Raw genomic sequence first — 16,405 nt, forward strand, 5'->3', positions numbered from 1 at the left:
GGTTTGTGTGTTGTTGCTGAACCAAGTGATGAGACTCATTGGTGTAAACACATGCTGCTGGTCCTGACGAGAGTGACATCAAAATGTAGAAAAAGTTAAAACTGAATATGCATCGTTTGTCCAGTTGTCCTTTACCAAAGTTTAAAACATTCTCCATACAAGTAATGGACTGACATTCAAGCTTTCATTCAAATACTTTAGTATTAATACACAAGCATTTTTAAGTAGTAGCTCACATAGTAAACTAAATTTGGTCAAGTAAACATCCGGCCCATTACCATGGAGATTGATGTCACCTGGGCGGTCCACTCCTGTTTCTGGGCCACGAGTTAACCAAAGCAATACAACATGTCCACCAAAGCTGCCAAATGTGGCCTGAATTACAGATCACACTTTGCCCTAAAACTCAAGGAAAGTACTTCCCAACTGTACTGAAGTGCACTTGTACTGGTAAATGTACTAATATACTTTTCACCAATTATAGGCTGGCTGGTCAAAGTACCACTGGAAAAATGTCAATTTGAAGAAGAAAAATCACTGAACATTAGGCATAAAGTATCACTAAGTATTCAAACTTAAAGGCACGGTGTGAAGGATTTAGTGGATCTCTCAGCAGAATTATCTGGAACTAAGAATTATTTGTGTTTTTGTTATTTTAGGAGGATCTCTGTACGTCCACATCCTGGAGGCAGCCATGTTGCTATAGTCGTGAAGAGCAAACCATGGCTCAGTGACATTCTTTGTGTTTTTAACTTTGTCTGAAGTTCTCCTAGGGATAGGCCTGTCATATGGGGTTGGCTGCAATATGTAAATTGGCCGCTAGATGCCACTAAATCCTACACACTGAACCTTTAAGTGTTAAGTTTAACCAAATTAAGTGTCTTCACTTATTTCGGGTGCGCGTTCGTTTTGTTACTTACGGTAACGCTCCATCACGACAGCTGTCGTCATCAGGAAGCATCCAGACCGCTTTACGACACTGTTGACAGCTGCGACAGTTTGTTGTCGCTGTAAACTCACGTGTTTCGACAGTTTTTGTTGAAAGTTATGAATTAATTCGCAGCGTGAAGTTGTCGTTGGGTCACAAATGAGTGTGTTTGATTTGTTTCGCGGGTTCTTCTCGGTGCCCGGAGGACACTACCGCGGCCGGAGGTGAGTGTAGCTGAGCTAAGCTAACAGGAGCTAACAGAAGTTGGACATGAAGTGGGTTGGTGCTGCGGATTGTGGGTCACTTAGCTAATGGAGGTCGAGATTAGTGTTCATCTGTCAGGAGAACCACCGGGGAACATGCTAGCTGCTAAATGTACACTGGTCTGTGCATTAACATCAACATATGAGGATAAATCATGAACTTGTGATGAATTGTACTGTGTCACTCAGGGACCCCTTCTTCGATGCCATGACTCATGATGATGATGATGATGATGAAGAGGAGGAGGATGGCTTCTACTATGAGGGGCCCCGGGGGGAGCAGCAGGATCCCTTCGACAGCGCCTGGAGGTTCGGCTTCAGCTTGGGTCCGGACGGGATGAAGATCCAGGAGCCTCCGCTGTTCGGCCACGTCCTCAGGGAGATGGAGGAGATATTTTCCCAGATGGGACACTGGGACACAGCACCGGAGTCTGGACACTTTGGTACAAACACTGGTCCTGGTATTAAAGGGTTCAGGGTGTAGAATTGAGTGACATCTAGTGGTGAAGTGTCCTGTTGCAGCTGAACACCCCTCACCTCAGGTTGTCATGAAAACTCAAAATGTGTCAAATTGTCACCAAACTTAGTTTATGTCATCATGACCTCCGGGACGTTTGGTCTTTGCTTTTGAGTTGTTGCTGAGACGACATTACTTCAATTACATTATCTGAAGTGGCACGAATTCTTTACAATGTTGTTGTGATCAGAACATGTTCCGCCACATGTAAAATAAACATACAGCTCGTTGGGCTGGCAGGCCCTCAGTTTGTTTCTCTTCTGATCAAGTGATCACCTGTGGTGGGTCAGATGCTCAAAGAGCTTTGTCATCTCAGTCTCTGTTTCCTTTATGTTGAAGGCGTTCCCAGCATCATGCCGCCGCCGCCGCCATCTGAGGACAGAGTAGAGAAAGGAGGAGGGGGATCCAGCGGGAACCCCCTGAGAGACTTCATGTTGAAGACCCCTGACCGAGACACACGAGGGCCCCAACCAGGACCGTCCATTGAACCCAGACATGATGGTCGCCCTTTTTCCAAGGTTAATGAGACACTATCTGCCATTTCAATTTCTCCCTCATGAACTAGTTTCAGTGGCTCATTTTAAAGTTTTTATATCTTCTAAGTTCCACAACATTTGGAGACAAGGGCCTGAGAAAACCCCAGCGGAGGAGCACAAAGAAGACAGAGGTGAGTGTTTGTAATCATTCAGAAAACTAGACTGAGTAAATGTACTTTGTGATTCCTGCCTTTTATCCAACTAATTATCCGCTGTCTTCAGATCTGGACTCTGCCGTGTCCGCCAGGGGCCTGGACCAGATTCTGACGCCACCTGCTGGTCAGACACCGAGTCAGCCCAGAATCCAGTCGTTCTTCCAGTCGGTCTCCATCACCAAGGTGGTGAAACCTGACGGGGTAATCACATTAAGTTTAATAATCATTTATTATTATTCTGTCACAGCAGATTTCCTCGTGTTTCATGCTCAGTTTAAGTTGCTTATTTTATTCCGCTGTGATGAGACTGAGTTTCCTGCCAGGGCCAAACACCATTTAAACATTAGCAGTTTTCCGTACTGTTTGGACATTTCTAATGTTTTGAGTTAATGTTTGTTTGGGTGCCTGTGTGTCAGACTGTAGAGGAGAGGCGAACAGTCAGAGATGGAAAAGGCAATGAAGAAACCACAGTGACCCGCTCAGGAGGCCCTGGAGTCCTGGAGGCACCAGACGATCGACCTGCACCCGTTCCACCTGGTGAGTTTATCCACACTGTTGTCAACTCTCAGCTGATTCACTGTACATGTCTGTGGAGTTTTTTTTTTATTTAATTTATTTTTTAATAAATCATCCATATGTGTGTTTTTTATTCCAGGTGGTCGCCGGCCCTTCTCAGACTTGCGGGATGATGACTCCTTATTCTCCAAGTTCTTCGGAGGGTTTAAATAACATGTTGGTCAGTTTATTCTCTGCACTTATGGAGTGTAGCTTTGTTATCTGAAAACAAGTGCGTCAGTAGAGCTGTGAGTTTTTACAGGATAGATCTCTTCAATGATCGACAGTTGCCAAATTTGCTTTTGGATCACTGGCTTGATGATGACACCGGGTTTCCATCCGACCACGTAGCCACGCATCGGGGACTGAACAATTCACAATTACATATTTTATTTTTGTATGGTCCCGCAGACAGACCTGTGTGTATGTATGTATATGAGTGTGTGATGAATCAAATAAAGGGTCTTAATATATTTACATCAGCTTTCTCCCTTTTTTAAAATGTGTGCTTAATAAACAAGACAAATCAAAGCCCATTAAATAAAAGGCCTGTGATGGAATTTCACTTTGAACTTGTGCTTGAACCAACTGATATAGAAATGTCGTTTTTTTTTTTTCATCGTCAGTTAAACTTGAAAAAAACTCAAGGTTCTCTTTCATGTGTGAAATATCCGGAGGTCTGGTTCCTGTGGTTTGTTCATGAGGGGAGTGGAGATAACGCTGCTTTTTCAAAACAGGATTTATCCTTGACTTTATTGCACCATCATTCCAAACCATGTTAATAAATATACAGAAACTAAATGGAGCTGACTCTGATGTTCTCCCGTAGCTACTCTTCTCTCCCCTTCTGGCACATAAAGCTCCTATAATCATGAATTCCCTTTCTTTTAAAGTGAGTATTAATCTTTAAAAACTTTAAATTAATACAACTTAATGGATGGACATTAATATTCCCTCTTTTCTGCATTAACAGGTGGAGGAGCCATGTTTCATCATAAATGATTTCAGGAGCATTAGAGACACTTGCTTCATATGAAGTCTCCTGAAATCACCGGAGGTAAAGCTGAACATATGTGGCTGTTGTTTAACATGTAAAGAAAATGTCGCTGCCTACAGTAAATATGCTTAATGTTGTCATTCTTCTCTTTTTCTTACAGATGCCTGCGTCTCTCCACTGAGTCACTCATCTGCACTTCACATTACAACCACTGATGTTTGTGTATTTCTCAGCATCAGGGATTTAAAAAGCCACAAGAAGTTTCTTTAAACAGATAAAAATGATGTGAACAAAGAAAGAATAAATATCACATGTGAAGGCTGCATTTATATTATAAATATCCTCAGTTATTCTGCCCTGAAAATTACCTTAAAAAACGTCCAGTAGAACTCGGAGCTCTTCAGATTTATTGTCTCTTTATTATTGTTTTTAGCCAAAGTTTAGTTTAACCTAAGTTTAACTACCTGCTGTAAATGTGCTACAAGTATTATAATCATTAAACGTTCCAATTTGTTTTATCATAAATAACACTTTCATTGTCTCGTTGCCTGTATCTCTCCCAGTGAATTGTAATGTGTTAACAACAGCACACACCAGAGCAGGCCAACAAACTGATGCATCATAAAAAAGAAACTAAACGTGAAATCTGTTGCCTAAGCTCTTTTAATTACAGTTCTTATCTGTTGTGTTAAATTACACAGACGCACTAAACACAAGTTATTATAAAGATACAGAAATAATGTACGGTGCTGTGAAACACATTCTGCTTGATTTTTCAGAAATGATTTTCTTGATTGAAATGAGGAATTTTGGCATCAGATGCTCTGAGGACCAATCAAACGAGAAGGACAATCAGGGCCGATTCCAACCAGGTGAGGTCACAGAAAACCAACCAAGTGAACCACCATCAGGTAGAAGAGTCCAGCTCTGTGTCATGAATCCTACTTTCAGTCCTGCCTGCTGGGCTTCACGTTGAAGATGTCCTACAGAGTGAACTACTCTCCTCTCCTGCGCGTCCCTCGGCCGAGCCATAAAGCGCGTGACGCAGCCGGCAGCTCCAGTATGAAAGGGCAAACTCTGCTCAGTCAGACACAGGGTGGTGCAGTGCTGTGTGGGTCAAGTCCACCTGATGCCAGCGTCCCGTCTCTGACAGATCACCTGTGGCTGGACGGTGCGGAGGAAACCACAGGGATGGAGAGGCTGCTGAAGAAGTGTCACATCAGAAACCAGCTGGTCAGGGAGTGCATGGCCGAGTGCCTTGGAGTCTACGTCCTCATAGTGAGTAATCTTTTACAGAATACAAACTTAGGTTATAGAGTAAATGAGGTTAACTACAAGTATATCTTTATTCTTAATGTGTAAAGATGTTAAATTCAGTAAAATGATTCACCCTCTGAAGTCAAACTACACACAAACTGTCCTAAAATTATCTGAGGCAAAGACTTTTCTTTTTCTTTTTCTTATCTTTTCCAGTAAATGCATCTTTTTTGTATTAAGCTGTTAAAATTATTAATATATACATTTCTTCTTCATCAGTTCGTCCACATTCTCCCATCATCAACATCAAGTATTTCAAATGGTGTCTTTCTTATTGTGTTTTGATGCAGCTAGTGAATCTTCACAAGACATAACCAAGGACTTTGGCCTGAGAGAGAGAGAGAGAGAGAGAGAGCATAAGAGTGTGTGACAGTGAGCAAAGGGGAGGATGGGGGAGGTAAAAGGGGGAGGATGAAGAGCGAGTGCAGGAGTCCATCATGTGTGTTATTTTAAGATGGACAGGGATGTTTCCTCATCTCTACTTGTTTACGTGGTTTTGTTGCATCTGAACACTTTGTTTTTATCTAATCACCGTCTCTTTTACAACAGGACTCATAAAACAGGTTCCTCAGTAATGAAGTTCATAAAAACAGAGATTACACTCAGACAACACTCCGAGGTTAATTACCTGTGTCAGGATATTGTGTGTGAACTGAGTAGTTTCATTTCAGGGTCTTACTCATTTTAAAACATGCACATCTGTTGTGTTTACTGCACACGTTCGCCCATTAACAGATTTTCACGTCATGTAATTGCAGCTGTTTGGATGCGGCTCCGTTGCCCAGGTGACCACGACTGAAGATAAGAAGGGGCAGTACCTGTCAATCAATCTGGGTTTTGCCCTGGGGGTAACGTTTGGGGTCTTTGTGTCACGTGGAGTTTCAGGTGAGAGACTGTATAACGTCCCCTGGGTTTTTCATATGTTAAAAGTGAGAAATAAATAATATTGTGTATTATATGTGCATGCAAAAGGTACTTAAACTTCTTAGAATATTTATTTTACAAAACAAAAAACTAAAATTTCAAACTTATTTATCATGTGATATCATTTTTCTTTACCCAGGTGCTCACCTGAACCCGGCTGTCTCTCTGAGTCTGTGTGTTCTGGGCAGACATCCATGGATGAAGCTGCCTCTCTACGTCTTCTTCCAAGTGCTTGGAGCCTTTCTGGCTGCAGCTACCGTTGGTCTGCAGTACTACGGTGAGTTGTCAACAGTGTTCACCACAATTCAGAAACACGGGTCCACCCAAATCGTTTGACGACAAATTGCATATAAAGTGCATTGCCGTGGTTTACATGTACTTTGCTTGTGTGACGAGATGTTTGCAGACGCCATCCGGTCGTACAGCGGAGGTGAGCTCACGGTGTCGGGTCCCACTGCCACAGCAGGAATATTCTCCACCTACCCGGCTGACTACCTCAGTGTGTGGGGAGGGGTAGTGGACCAGGTCAGATACCGTTACTATCGACTACACTTTTATTTTGAGAAACAATAAATAGAACTGAAACACGTTCGTGGAATCTCTTCCCCTGACACGTTGACATCGTGTAATGATGCCCATGTCATCCAGGTGATAGGAACAGCTGCTCTGCTGCTGTGTGTGCTGGCTCTCGGGGACAAGAGGAACAGCTCCCTCCCCGACGGTTTGCAGCCGGTCCTGGTGGGAGCGGCTGTGTTGGTTATAGGCATCTCGATGGGCTCCAACAGCGGCTACGCCCTGAACCCAGCCAGGGATTTTGGGCCCCGGTTGTTCACGTACATTGCCGGCTGGGGAGATGATGTTTTCAAGTTAGTCATCTCCCTCAGGGTTCTGGTTTTGTCTGCACAGTTAAAGCTTTCACTCAGTTCTGCTTTGTTGCTCCACATTAATGGAGTCTTGTCTTTGCAGGGCCGGAGGAGGCTGGTGGTGGGTCCCCATAGTGGCCCCCTGTGTCGGGGCTCTGCTGGGGACGCTGATCTACGAACTGGTGATTGAAGTCCACCATCCTCCCATTCCGTCCGAGGTTCAGACGTCATGTCAGGAGGCCTCTGAGTGTAAGACGGGGCTGGAGCTGGAGGGGGTGGGGCCAGGCTACGAAAAACCCACTTTGTGAAAGTTGAAAAAGTGTCATGAACAGTAAACGTGTGAAACCCAGTGAAACTGTGTGAATGTTTTCTGTGTGACTCGTGTATTTGAAATCCTTCTGTCCACCACTGTGGGTGGACTGCTATGGAATTCTATACAAATAATGGAATCAGGAATCAGATATTTATTCCTGAACTTTAATGACCCCGTTATTTTTCTGATTACCTCCATCGGGTCAAACGTTTAATTCGTTCAATACTGTGTTGCTGGAAAAACAATAACAGATCAGTATCGCATCAGTTTGATGTGATAAGTTTAACAAACAGATCTTTACAGCGTTATAACATATTTTCACATTAGTCAAATGTATATTTATCACTTTATAACGTAAACATGATTGTGAAACCAATCATGTTATATAATGTGATAAGTTTGTCATAATGTGAAAATATAACATTAAGAAAATGTATTACAAGTGACATGTGTTTGTTGTAATGATGTAAGAAAGTTTTATAACATGCTTTTTTTGATGGTTTCGCAGCAATAGGCTTCCGTAACCTGTCAGTCTCAGCTGCTCTTGTTTATCACTGAATTTAATATGAACAGAACTGAGAACAGTTAAACTTGTAAACAGAAAGAAGCTGCAGACCTCAGTCCTCCCTGCTGATGAAAGTCCCGCTCAAGTCATTTGTCTCTTTTACACATTTATTTCGAAACAGCACAGAAGTGTATGGCATTTCAGCAAGCAGACCACAACCATGGAAAAAGAAAATGACATGAAATTTCCACTATTGATCTATATAAATATGATAGCATGACATATAAAAGATACAAACAAACAAAAAAAAAAAATCCACTCGTCGGCCTCCGTCACATGACCGCGAAGGCTGTTTTTCAAACATATAAAAGAAACGTGAGTACAGCAAGCACTGATTCTGTAGATAAAAAAACCATCTCAAGAGATAAACATTTGTATTCATACACATTAAGACAACACAACCCCCACGCTCTCACTCTGCTTCGTAATTACAATGTATAGCTACCTCTGGGGGGTGGGGGGGATTCTTTTTTTCTTTTTAGACTTCAAATGGTTTTGGAAAAAAAGAAACAGTACAAGTACAAATACTATACGTATTCACATTATCATAACAAGTTACTAAAACCAGAACGCTTTTCTTTTAGTGTCATATGTATTTACAGGGCAAAACTCGTACACGTACACTACTGGCAGGAAGCCTGACCTCTCTTCTTCTAGCTTAACGATTAACATCACCACACGTTATTCACACTACACAGGTTACACACCTCCAGTAACCTCGTCTGCTAATGAAACGCCTTCCAAGAGTCACATCTCATGTTTGTGTCGCTGGGTAAATCGTCTGTCTCGTGAGATTTGACGCAACCGACTCACACGGATACGAAGAGCAGTAATGTGTTTCATATAAATAAATATTATAGCAAAATAAAAAAAATCAGTGTCAATTCTACACTCTCCAGATGTCGAGGGATTTTTTTTGCTTGAGTATTGTGAACCGGCGTCTGGAGCTGATAAAAACCGGCCTAACGCCAGAAAAGAACGACGACTTGAAGTAAACAAATATGAAAACGATGTAAAGTACAAAAATATCGGCACTACAGCGATCATGAGTACAGTGGGGAAGTGTTGTGTATTAAAATATGCGATACATGTGGAAACAGGCAGGTGGCGACACTCAGTGCAGAGTGATGAGAAACAATATGGCTGATATAGAAATTCTTTACTGGGGGGGGGGGCTGTTTGAGAGCCGTTCCACCGTCACAGGTGCGTTCAGTCAAGTGACCAGTTACATGATCAAACATGCAGTTACAATCGCACACACGAGGTGCCGTAGATTTAAACTGTTTACTGTAGCTAAAAAAACAGCAGAGGAAGCAGCTCCGTTTCATCGACATTCATATTCTGCCGCCTCCCTGCTCGGGCGTGACACTCGACCCGTCAGTCTCAGAGGACCCCGCCCCGCCTCTACTGGGGCTTGTCCGTCTTGTGTGCGGTGAGGAAGGCCATGCCATGGGTCCTGAAGTGGGTGTTGAGGTCCGATGCCTTGTCGAAACGTCGGCCACACACCCTACAGCTCAGGTTCCCATCGCCGTCCTCACCCAGCGCCTGCGGGGAGGCAGCGGGAGAGCCATCCGGGGAGCCGTGCGGGCGCGCGGTGCCCCGTTCTGCTTCACTCTGGGTATCCCGCACGCGGTGAGTGATGAAACGGTGCCTGCCGAGAGAGCCGGCTGACGCGAAGCAGACGCCGCACTGCAGGCACTGGAATGAGGCGGTGTCGGCCCGGTGCTGGGGGATGTGGCGCTGAAACTCTGCGCCGTCCTCAGTGGAAAAGCCGCAGGGGACGCAGCGGAAAACGTTGTCTTCCTCTTCTAACTCACTGAGTGACGTTGATGCCACGGACGCCCTGGTTCTCTTGGGGGGAGCGCTGCCTTCCTCGCCCTCCTCTGTGGCGTTTTCTTCCTCGTCTCCTGCCCTGACTGCAGGGGGCACGCCCTCACCGTCTTGTTCTGAGGAGCTACCTTCTCCACCAGTGGCTGCACGCTTCCTGGTCACGGGGGCACCCTGAGGATAAAAGAAGAGAGAGAGAGTAAATGTTTGGAGTTTTTCAATTACTGCAGGTTACTTTTATAGTTTCAGAAAGAGAACTGAACCCAGCATCACCACAGGCCAAACAAACTGGCACTTTTCCAGTGTCAACACTACATGAATTAACTTGCTTGTAATGACTGTGGTGAGAAAATATGGCCCAACTTCAGATTACAACTCAGCCAAGAGCTCACGTCCAGAAACAGAACTGTTCCTGTCTTCACTCACCTGTCCATCCGGGGTTCTGTGGTGGAGCCGAATATGTTTGTCCAGTAAGAACCGACTGCCAAAGGTGCGCTTGCCTTCTGTGCAGTATCTGAAAAATAATTTAGACAGATTAGTTTTCATATGGATATTTGAAAAGATTTGTTTCAGTTTCTGTTATGAAATACAAAAGCGTGTTTTTGATGGGAGCTTCAGGGACTCACTGGCAATGGAAGACTCTTTTGTTGCCCTCGTGAATGACGCGCTCGTGACGTCTCAAGCTGGAGGACGTGCTGAACGTGCCTCCACAAATACGACAGGGGAACTTTAGACGGCACACACAGGGACGCAGAGAGAGAGAGAGATAAGATAAAAAGATATTAAATCTCAGTCAAACAGGAAATTAACAGCAGCCTCTCTCGTCCTCTTTTTCCAGTCACAAAGATCATTTGGCTCGTTAAGCAGTTTGAATTTGCTGCACTCAGTGTGATCTCCATAACTGGACTCAATATGATGAGGTTAAAATAAATGATAGAGGTAGTTAGCTCCACCTTGCCGTGCTCCGTCTTCACATGACTCAGATAGTTGTCGTTGTCGGTGAATGTGGACTGACACTGGGGGCAGGTCCACTCGGTCTGAGCGCTGAGATGACTGCTGCCCCCCGCCGAGGTCGCCCCCGGAGCCTCGTAGTCCTCATCGGCATCATCGTCGTCATCGTCGTCGTCTTCCTCCTCTTCTTCCTGCTCTCTTCCCCAGTCCTCCCCGTCAGAGTTGTCGGGCTTTCCAGAGGACTTTGATTTGAGGCCAGAGGGGCTGGATGTAATGGTCGGGGCCGAGGCAGGGTTAGGGGCCTCCGACTGAGACTCCTGTTTGGCTGATGGGCCTCTGTGTGTGGTCTGAGCGAGGCGACGGGAAAGTGTGAGAGAACAAAACAACGGACAGCGTTCAGATGGAATTCATTCACCTTCAAAATGTGTCAATTACTCCAATTGATAAAAACATTTCCATTACTCCAATAACTGCTGTTCTTGGTATATAAACTTATAATGAACAGGCAACACATAAAGGCAAAAAGCTCATGAACTACAATATATATAATACCTGAATAATTCAGAAAACAAACCTTAATATGCTCCATCATTGAACCTTTCTGGGCGTAGAGCTTCGTGCAGTCAGGACACTTGAACACGTGCACTTTCTGCTTGGCTAGATGAGTGTCAAAGTGCATGTACAGCAAGGGCTTTTGGGTAAAAACCGTGTCACACATCACACACTTGTAGATCATTCTGCAAAAGAAGAAAAAATACAGATTTTCTCAGAATCTGTTTTCAAAAATGTACATTTGTACATTTTTTTTCCAACGTCCTCCAACGGTTGAAAGTGAGGCAGCTGTCGTACTTGGCCTGTCCTCCGGTAAGCGTCGGGTGCTGGGTGCTGATGTGGCTCTGGGCGCTGGGGGAAGACTTGAAGGCCATGGGGCAGCTGGGGCACTTGTGGAAGACCTCGCAGTGAGCCGTCTGAATGTGCGACTTGATGGAGTTCAGGCCTCCGAACACGACCTGGCAGCTCGAGCACCTTGATAAAGTAAAATTTGTTACAGACTAGGGTGATTCGTCGGAAACTTTATCAATTAAATAATAAAAAAGTTCAGATTCCAAAATGTGATTATTTGCTGGTTTTCTTATTTGTCTGTGAGAGCAAATGTAATATTCTTAGATTGCAACATTTTTCTGGACAACACAATTTGAATATGTTGACAATATGTGGAACTACTCCATGGTGTCATAGTTAACTATTACAATATTTATAATAATACATAAAATGACAGCATTTCTACCATCTATAACATCAGTTGTATAAACAGAGGGAATGGAAAGATAAATAAAAACAGTACATTTTGGAAGGTGTCTACTCACCTGTAGCCGATGCGCCTGGCGAAGTGCAGACACGCCTCCTCCAGGTGGGTCTGGAAGCTGGCCTGCCGGGCGATCCCGCCACACTCAGGACACACATGGGGCGCTCTGTGTTTATGGATCCTCTGGTGGGCGGACACAGCACACGAGTTTGGCAGCATCATGGGAGGTGAGCACTGCGTACATGTCTGAAACGGAAGAAAAGAGGAAATCAAACTTTTACCAACAGCAGACACCAGCAGCACAACGCACACTGTGCTCTCATCACCAAGTCTTACTGAGTTAGGAGCAGCTCTGATCTGCTGGAAGTGGGTGACCAGCTCAGCCTTGCCAGAGAATTGTGTTTGGCACTCCGGACATTTGAAGTTGTGGTACTGCAGCACGTCGGCCTTCTTGCAGGGCAGAGGCATCAGTGCTTGGGGACCCTGAGGCGCGCGGCGGACCGGCCGCGGCTGAGATGCTGCTGGGGATGTGGCGTCCTTCATCGGGCTGGAGTTGGCAGACATGGCGGGACCCCCGGATGTGGTAGAGGGAGAGGAGACTGGAGGAGATGAGGACGAAGAGGTGAGCAGGCCTGTTCAGCCAGAGGGTGGAAATCAACCGAGACAAATGGGACATGGTCAATGGAGATGAACCGCAAACGAAGGATGCGTCAAGTTTCTTCAATGAGATATCAGCAGAGTAACAGATCTTAATGGTTCTGTCATAATTAATTACACAAATAAAAGATTAAAACGTCTGTAGGGCTCAATAACAAAAAAGATTTTTGATAACCTAGTAAATACTTTTAGCTTTTTGAATTCTATTTTGGTATAAAATATAAAATAAATATCTTGAGAGTTTGTTGTTGGACTGTTGAACGGGCGTCAAACTGACTCCGAAGCATCAAACAAACTTTATGCAAAAGGATTTGATGAATTAATTTTTGTGATTCCTCAAAGTAAAGGTCGGGTTTCTTCTGTTTCCGACCTCTCAAAATGTAAGAATTGAATTTTTTTTATGTGGCTGTAAATGGGCTCTGTGAGATTGGGATGATTAGTTGATTGATTTAAATAATTGACAGCTGCAGCCCAACTTACCACCAATGGGTGTTATGTCCTGCTGTCCAATCATCTGCTCCACGGTGACAGGCCTCATGACCAGGTGCGAGCACTGCATGACCAGCCCACGCTCCTTATGCTCCCTGGCGTGCAGCAGCAGGCTGCACTTATTGAAGAAGGCCAGTCTCTTAGCACAATGGTTGCAGGTCACCTCAATGCGAAGCGATCGCCGGTCGTAGTGGCGAGCCAGGCTGCGCTCCAGGGCGAAGGCGTCTCCGCACTCCAGGCAGCGGTACCCTGTGGCAGGGAGCGGGAGACCCCACTCTGGAGGCGGGGGGGCAGAGAGGTCAGGCTTGTAGCTCGGCAAAAGGTTCTTACTGTTTAGAATTTTGTTAAAGGCCTCCACCAGGCTCGACTGACTGCGGGAGATGACAGCCCCTGTGCTGTTGACGATGGAAGCGGGTTTGTTCGGAGAGAGGGTGCCACTGCCTCCATTAGCCGTCTTATTAGTGGCTGTGCGTACGCTGATCCCACCGGCAGCTACAGAGAACTTGGGAGAGGAGGTCACAGCTGGAGTCGCAGGCAGAGCAGCAGATTTGGTAATGCTCACAGCAGTGGCAGAAACCTTGGCCTTGTCAGATGCAGCCATTTTGTTTTGAACCTTCGTGGCGGCAGCAAGCATCACGCTGCTGGCTGCGAGTGTGGACACAGGCAGAGCATTGAGAGCACTTACTTTCTGGGATGTTGTTGTCATGTGACCGGGGGACGCTTCAAGTTTTTGGGCTTTGTTTCCCAGCAGCTTTCTCTCTCCACTTTGAGCTTTAGCGTCCAAACCTTTCGCAGCAGCACCTTTAGGCGCCACCCTGGTGACAGTTCTGGTGATTCCACCTGTGGAGGTTTTAATTGTTTTTATTCTGACTTTCAAGGGTCGGGACGGCGCTCCAGAAGCAGCAGGTGCAGGAACATCTCCATCAGTGGAAGGGGGTTTAGGCTTCCCATCATCTACCTCCATTTTTTCCTCACTCGTTCTCGCATTTTCTCCCTTGTCAGCTTTGCCATCAACATCCCTATCTATCCCATTCCCCACCTCCATCTCCTCCTCCTCCTCTTTGGGCTCCCGCAGCTCAGAAGGAGGTGGAGTGGAGGCCACTGCGGGGCTGGAGCACCTCTTCGTGCTGACATGAGCAGTTGATTTTGGGATCTCTGGCTCAGGACTTTCTGGAGAGTCCCTCTCTTCTATGACATGTTCTGGGTGCCGGTCCTCCAGCTGGGGAATCTCCGTTGAGCCAGACTGTGGGGTTGAGGAAGTCAGAGATGCCCCAGATGGAGTGTCCCCGGGTTTAGGGTGAGACGAAGTAGAGGATGTAGGCTGAGTTGAGACAGAGTCTGACTTGTAACGTTGGGTCAGCTGAGTGCAGGTCGGGGAGTCTGGGGTCTCCTGGATCACCAGCGGACTCCCCAAATCAGGGTCAGAATCATCCTCCTCCATCTGCTGGTGCTGAAAACCAGCGGGACCACTTTTGGGAGCTCCGTTAAAAGGCTGAGACGAGTGCAGCGGGTGTGATGAGAGGGCAGAAGGTGGATTTGGAAGCAGAGGCTTGGAAGGGGGAAAGAAAGGTGAGGCTAGACCGACGGGCCCACCAGCAGCCAGAGGAGAAGACCCCGCTGATAGAGAGGAGGACGATGGTAATGATGCTTTGACCCCATCAGCCCTCTCCTGGCCTGTGTCCTGCTGCTGCTGGTGCTGCTGCTGAAGAAGCTGCATCTTCCTGGCCCGACCCACTGGATCTCCAGACCCCTGTGCCACGAGCGGTTTGAGTCTGTTGAAAATGTTCCCCCCTTGCTTGTGCGCCTTACTTGCACCTGCTGCTTCTGAAGACACTTTGGGGGAGTTCATTGACCACGGCGCTCCGTTGGACTGGGCCTGGCTGAGGGGCAGGGGCGTGGAGACACCGGACGCCCCAAAACCGTTGTGGTTCAAAGCCTCAGACTCAGCCATCCCAGGGGCACAGGCACCCAGTCTGGGACCCACATCAACCCCCGCGATCACATCAATAGGGTCCTGGTCTGTGTCCCCCTCGTCTCCATCTACGGTCTCCAGTCGTACTTTATTCTTCACAATCACGCTGACAATGGAGGTGTCCGCCTGCGGGTCAGCTGGGCTTGGCGGTCTCAGGGATGACCCGACACCCACCACACTGTCCTGCTTCCCCAGGGTGGCTCCTGCGGCTCCATGGGGCCCCTCCGCCTCCTCCGGGGCAGACTGGATGGCCTCTTTGGCATCGATGTCAGGAATGTCAAATGCTGCCAACAGGTCATCGAAATCTGGGGTCTTCATGTCCCCCATGCCGGGATTACCTCCTGTGGAAACACAACAGACATGTTAGCAGAGGGACCGAGCATGAACTTGTGCTGCTCTGTCCACCAAAACAAAAACCTGCCACTCAACCACCAACATGCAGCACTTTCAAATCATTCAAGGGCTTTTACATGTTTGTATTTACGACGCTAACATCCCCGAGCACATTGGTTCGACAGAACCTGACAAGCTACAGCCGGTTAGCTTGTTATCAGTGAAGCTTTATAGGTAGCACATACATTAGCCTGCTAGCATGCTAGCGTCGCCGTTTCTGCACCCAGACGCTCCTCTGGTTTGAGGCTTTAGCACCGATATGCGATGAAAGCAAGACCCGGATTCATTCAAGCTTTGGATGCACGCAGCAGCTTTACGGTGGTGACATTCTGAGAGTCGGTTCAACCCGGACGGCGACCTCGCTTTATTTTGGAAGCTAGCGATGTTACCCCCCCCTCACCCCAACGACTGGGGCTGGCTAGCTGGCCGCTGAGCTCCAGTCGAGACAGAGGGGTCATTTAGCTAACGAGCTAGCGATCCCCGTTAGACACAAACAGGCAACCGGAGCCGGTCTGCCGAGGTGTGGTTTCACAGCGGTGAAGACCCGGTGATCGGAGGGTCGACGATGGCAGAGGAGAGGATGGCCGGGACGGGGAGTTGCCTTTAATATTCATGTATTTTGATTGTTTACCTGGATGTGCGATTCCCGACTATCCTAGCTCGTTTTCAGCTGAAAATGCGGCGCTTCCCGTCACATGATCCAGGACATCCTATCAGGCTGTGATCGCGCTGGGAAAATGCACCGAGGAGGATGCTGCTAGCGACACGTACATTTGTTTTCCGCATGAAACGACTTCGAACATTCACCTGTGTCCTCACGTCTTTAAACATCCCGCGGAGCCACCTGTCTCTGTGAGGAGCTGACGGTTCTCTGTCA

General features: G+C 46.6%; 3 protein-coding genes across 8 annotated transcripts; 2 read left to right on the top strand and 1 right to left on the bottom strand.

The window, feature by feature from the left end:
• Positions 1–333: 333 nt before the first annotated feature.
• hax1 (HCLS1 associated protein X-1) lies at positions 334–4,823 on the top strand. 3 transcript variants are annotated; one of them, XR_011239605.1, is made up of 9 exons: positions 943–1,152; positions 1,381–1,634; positions 2,048–2,226; positions 2,312–2,375; positions 2,467–2,600; positions 2,816–2,936; positions 3,055–3,135; positions 3,928–4,011; positions 4,112–4,823. XR_011239605.1 is itself a non-coding variant. In XM_020101943.2 (8 exons), exons 1-7 carry the CDS (start codon positions 1,088–1,090, stop codon positions 3,126–3,128), a joined length of 891 nt encoding a protein of 296 aa, XP_019957502.2. In that variant the 5' UTR covers positions 943–1,087; the 3' UTR covers positions 3,129–3,135; positions 3,217–3,431. The 3 variants fall into 3 exon arrangements, 2 of the variants coding, with proteins under 2 accessions (XP_019957503.2, XP_019957502.2); XM_020101943.2 differs by lacking the exons at positions 3,928–4,011; positions 4,112–4,823 and adding an exon at positions 3,217–3,431; XM_020101944.2 differs by lacking the exons at positions 943–1,152; positions 3,928–4,011; positions 4,112–4,823 and adding an exon at positions 334–450 and having other exon boundaries at positions 3,055–3,431.
• Positions 4,807–7,410, top strand: aqp10b (aquaporin 10b). The gene is made up of 6 exons (XM_020101956.2): positions 4,807–5,229; positions 6,027–6,153; positions 6,332–6,469; positions 6,599–6,717; positions 6,841–7,058; positions 7,159–7,410. Exons 1-6 carry the CDS (start codon positions 4,930–4,932, stop codon positions 7,361–7,363), a joined length of 1,107 nt encoding a protein of 368 aa, XP_019957515.1. The 5' UTR covers positions 4,807–4,929; the 3' UTR covers positions 7,364–7,410.
• Positions 7,411–8,022: 612 nt separating this feature from the next.
• znf687b (zinc finger protein 687b) lies at positions 8,023–16,299 on the bottom strand. Of its 4 annotated transcripts, none has more exons than XM_020101952.2 (10): positions 16,160–16,299; positions 13,155–15,476; positions 12,354–12,616; positions 12,079–12,263; positions 11,561–11,737; positions 11,286–11,448; positions 10,714–11,058; positions 10,387–10,487; positions 10,187–10,274; positions 8,023–9,934 (listed from the first exon to the last, which is right to left on the bottom strand). In XM_020101952.2, the coding sequence occupies exons 2-10, from the start codon at positions 15,460–15,462 to the stop codon at positions 9,338–9,340; spliced, it is 4,227 nt and encodes a 1,408-aa protein (XP_019957511.2). In that variant the 5' UTR covers positions 15,463–15,476; positions 16,160–16,299; the 3' UTR covers positions 8,023–9,337. The 4 variants fall into 4 exon arrangements, with proteins under 4 accessions (XP_019957511.2, XP_019957506.2, XP_019957507.2 ...); XM_020101947.2 differs by having other exon boundaries at positions 12,354–12,649; XM_020101948.2 differs by lacking the exon at positions 16,160–16,299 and adding an exon at positions 15,714–15,854 and having other exon boundaries at positions 12,354–12,649.
• Between the last annotated feature and the right edge of the window lie 106 nt (positions 16,300–16,405).

The sequence above is a fragment of the Paralichthys olivaceus genome, chromosome 20 (assembly GCF_024713975.1).
Source record: "Paralichthys olivaceus isolate ysfri-2021 chromosome 20, ASM2471397v2, whole genome shotgun sequence".
Lineage (NCBI taxonomy): Eukaryota > Metazoa > Chordata > Actinopteri > Pleuronectiformes > Paralichthyidae > Paralichthys > Paralichthys olivaceus.

Excerpts from the sequence above, each read along its gene's own strand:
- hax1 (XM_020101943.2), top strand. The coding sequence starts at position 1,088 with ATGAGTGTGTTTGATTTGTTTCGCGGGTTCTTCTCGGTGCCCGGAGGA. Across the intron at positions 1,153-1,380 it reads GGACACTACCGCGGCCGGAG|GGACCCCTTCTTCGATGCCA; the intron begins GTGAGTGTAGCT and ends TGTGTCACTCAG. Across the intron at positions 2,227-2,311 it reads ATGGTCGCCCTTTTTCCAAG|TTCCACAACATTTGGAGACA; the intron begins GTTAATGAGACA and ends ATATCTTCTAAG.
- aqp10b (XM_020101956.2), top strand. The coding sequence starts at position 4,930 with ATGTCCTACAGAGTGAACTACTCTCCTCTCCTGCGCGTCCCTCGGCCG. Across the intron at positions 5,230-6,026 it reads TTGGAGTCTACGTCCTCATA|CTGTTTGGATGCGGCTCCGT; the intron begins GTGAGTAATCTT and ends ATGTAATTGCAG. Across the intron at positions 7,059-7,158 it reads TGGGGAGATGATGTTTTCAA|GGCCGGAGGAGGCTGGTGGT; the intron begins GTTAGTCATCTC and ends TTGTCTTTGCAG.
- znf687b (XM_020101947.2), bottom strand. The coding sequence starts at position 15,462 with ATGGGGGACATGAAGACCCCAGATTTCGATGACCTGTTGGCAGCATTT. Across the intron at positions 12,650-13,154 it reads GGACATAACACCCATTGGTG|GCCTGCTCACCTCTTCGTCC; the intron begins GTAAGTTGGGCT and ends CTGGCTGAACAG. Across the intron at positions 11,059-11,285 it reads CAATGATGGAGCATATTAAG|ACCACACACAGAGGCCCATC; the intron begins GTTTGTTTTCTG and ends CGCCTCGCTCAG.